This window comes from Cryptotermes secundus, unplaced genomic scaffold (assembly GCF_002891405.2).
Source record: "Cryptotermes secundus unplaced genomic scaffold, Csec_1.0 scaffold7076, whole genome shotgun sequence".
NCBI classification, from domain to species: domain Eukaryota; kingdom Metazoa; phylum Arthropoda; class Insecta; order Blattodea; family Kalotermitidae; genus Cryptotermes; species Cryptotermes secundus.
The window spans coordinates 1-3,390 of record NW_019734459.1 but is presented as its reverse complement, the minus strand read 5'-3'; the positions used below and the strand labels follow the sequence as shown (position 1 = coordinate 3,390).

Here is a 3,390-nt window from a genome sequence, read left to right as displayed (position 1 = left end):
AAGGCAAATGGGGGATTGGACATATAGATCCATATTTTCTTGATCACAGTACTAGTTGGATGTGATTGGTCAGCTTCATACCCCTACCGCTTTGTCCCCGGGAAAAGAGCCCCCGGTACCCATTGGATGGGAGGTTGGGTGGACCCCCCACTGGGACTTGAATTCCGACCCTTCAGTCGTCCAGCCTGTAGCCAGTCACTGTACCGACTACACTATCCCAGCTCCTCTTAAATAACCTAGATATTTTAACACTTTGTGGACCGGCGATTTAAATATTTAAATCACCCTGAGGACCGGCATTTTTATACTTACTACCCTAACTTGTTCACTGTTCACTTTAAAAATCAATATAAAATCTCCTAATTTTATGAACTAAACTTTTTGGAGAACACTTACCAATGCTCCTAGAAGTGCTTGAGAATGTGATATTTCTGGAAACATTCTCTTTTGTGAAGTGGCATTGTACACTTGCAGATGTAGACAGTCATAGTCCTTTTTTTTTGTGAACTGCGCAAACACGGCATTGCCTAGAAGGATGCTTCCCCTTGGAATGTTCACTCTTCACAATTTTCACGAGGGTATGTTTCTGCATATCACCCGAGAGTTGCCCAGGGATGTCCACATGAGGCCTGCGTGGGGTGGGAGTTCATGGGCTAGGTCGCACTAAGTCTGTCAGACTCTGGTTCTGCCGCCACCATCTGGTCTGTAGCCCAAGCCTTTGCCAAATTCATCAGAAATGCTTTGTATTTGAAATTAGAATTAGGGTTTAGATTTTTGTAAACCAAAAATGAATTGAAAATGGCACAATTTATAAGGCGCAAGGCAACTTTCTCTTTTATTATCTGTGGCCACAATTCTTTGTTGACCCCTGTCACTTATACTGTCTGAGTCACTAATCACTACTCCTCCACAAGGCACGTCAGATAGCTCATCGAAAACAAGTCAGAGAGATCGCTTGCCTTCAACCGCTTTTGTCCTTGAAATATATTCTACTCTACTAACTTCGTGCCTTGTACATAAACAGCTGGAAGGGACAGAGTATATTTTCTTTTGACGTAGGGACCCTAGCCAGCCAGGTCAAGTTACTGAATACCTAGCATACATTCCGAAGATTTATTATGCAGTATTCATTGCAGCTGTGTGGCGCCAGAGCACGGTATAGTCTGTTACAACCTAACGTGTCCTAAAAGTATAATATTATGCAACTGGTCTGCCACGGATAAATAAAATACATCCATCAAAATTCTGTTGCACTGCATTCGGCACCATAGCATGGATGTTATGTCATTACAACTGTGCATATAGTTGTCTATGCAGTGTTTTGTTTCCATGTTATGTGTGTTGCTGTGGCTTGCAGTTTTTAATTCTGTTTCTCAGGGATGTCGATCAAGTGCATGACATGATGGATGACATAGCAGAGCAGCAGGATGTTGCAAAGGAGATTTCAGAAGCTATTTCAAACCCTGTTGCCTTTGGTCAAGATGTCGATGAGGTCAGTTCAGAAACCTTGAAAAAGATATCTATGTTTAAGGTAACTAGTATGATTTTTAATTACATATGTTGAAGCAAGATGGAATTAACATGCAGCTTGTGTTTCAGGATGAACTGGAACGTGAATTAGAAGAACTTGAACAAGAGGAGCTCGACAAGGAACTGCTGGGTGTGGGACCTTCAGTAGATGAATTACCAAGTGTACCTACCACCGACATTGCGAGGCCTACTCCAACTAAATCGAAAGCCAGTGGGTATCTGTATTTGCAGTTCATGCTAAGATTACAAAAAGTTATTGTTGTGAGTTTAATTTGGCATACTGGATCAGTGTTTGCTTTAAATTGTTTGCTCTCAAATATTTCCAGAATCTCGAACTGAAGAGGAGGAGGATGAATATATGAAAGAACTGCAACAGTGGGCTTCATAAACATGTCACAATACATTTAGCAGCAGACATCAGAAATTCAGTACTAGAATATGAATTTATGAAACATACTCCACAGCTTGCTTTATATTGGCCATTATACTGCAAGCACGAAGGAAGTCATAAGACATTTTAAAATTTGTTGATGCTGATCTGGCACTGTGTATATTAGTCTAATTTAAATTCAATATAAACTAGCCTCTAATCAGTTATATTTCTTCTGGTGGTATTGTGCTTACTGTAAATTTTAATGGACAAAAAAATTGCTAAGAAATTACACAAATTAATGTGATAAGCCAAGATTAATTAATTTTCCTTATGCCATGTATTATAAATAGTTAGGAAGAATGCCTTATTTACAAGAGGAGTAATTTTGCGATTCTTAAGGTACTTGCTGTTAAAGTACCATACTTTTTTACTTGCTGTAAATATAGGAATTATCATACATGTGATATCAAACTGCTGTGAAACAGTGTTACAGTTTATGGGCAGCATGAAATTAACAAAGTTTAACAATGAATGGAGATTGTATGAATGTAATTATCTGTCAATATGAAAATGAGTTAGTTTAATGTAAATTTGCTCTCTTCATGATCAGACACTTCTGGGAGAAGTTTAACTCCTAATACCCTTCATGAATGTAGTCCTGCATGGCTGTGACCATAAATTTTGTTTTCATTGTCCAATATATCCTTTCTACAAACCATTCTTACAAGTTAATGATTGCAAATGTGTTTTTTTTTCAGTGAGGTCCAAAGGATGGTTAAAGAGTACTATTCAGAGAGTTTTCTGTACTAATTAAACATTACAGTGTCTATCCAGTGTACAACACTCTGTATTGAAAAAGAGAGTGCCATTTATTGAAATAATGCCTACCCTTAACATGTTGGTTGGTTTCCAATAGCTGCATTTGGAATCGTTTAACCCATTTTCCTTCTTGCTTTGTTGAATCTTGTTAAGATTAGGGCATTGAAGGTGTTCTTTTCCCATAGATGACCCTGGCAAGTTGCACAGTGTAAATTCTTCTCTGTTATATATTCCTATCTTACAAAGGCAGTCATGTCCTGTATTCAATAAAAAATTTGCAACGGCTTCTTGTCTGGGTTTCTTGCTGTTAATTTCCCAAAGTTTACTTATTTCTGACATTTTCTTGTTGTATGGTGTATTTCTTGTTTTAGTTTTGATTTTGTTAGCTAGCATGTGGGCACTTAAGATTTTATTTTGGCAATGCAGTCTTTTGTCCTTTGCCAGTTCATCAGCAATATCGTTTCCATTGATGCCAACATGTGATGGTATCCACAAGCAGAACCGCTTTATTAAACATGTTTCCTGTAACAAAATGTAAAGCAATTATAAGCAGAAGTGTAACACATGATTTAATAAAATAACTGAAAACAAATTAATTCTGTAAAAACTATACCTTTTTTTAGGGTAACCTAGTTATGTTTGAGGTAAGACATTAGGATTTTGTCTAA

General features: G+C 37.6%; 1 protein-coding gene across 1 annotated transcript; it reads left to right on the top strand.

Annotated features, from left to right (window-relative positions):
- Positions 1-1,238: 1,238 nt before the first annotated feature.
- Positions 1,239-3,010, top strand: LOC111868982 (charged multivesicular body protein 4b). The gene is made up of 3 exons (XM_023860121.2): positions 1,239-1,492; positions 1,600-1,741; positions 1,857-3,010. Exons 1-3 carry the CDS (start codon positions 1,277-1,279, stop codon positions 1,916-1,918), a joined length of 420 nt encoding a protein of 139 aa, XP_023715889.2. The 5' UTR covers positions 1,239-1,276; the 3' UTR covers positions 1,919-3,010.
- The last annotated feature ends 380 nt before the right edge of the window (positions 3,011-3,390 follow it).

Coding starts and splice junctions, on each gene's coding strand:
- LOC111868982 (XM_023860121.2), top strand. CDS start 1,277: ATGTTATGTCATTACAACTGTGCATATAGTTGTCTATGCAGTGTTTTG. Junction 1,493..1,599: donor TTGGTCAAGATGTCGATGAG/GTCAGTTCAGAA, acceptor CTTGTGTTTCAG/GATGAACTGGAACGTGAATT. Junction 1,742..1,856: donor TCCAACTAAATCGAAAGCCA/GTGGGTATCTGT, acceptor AAATATTTCCAG/AATCTCGAACTGAAGAGGAG.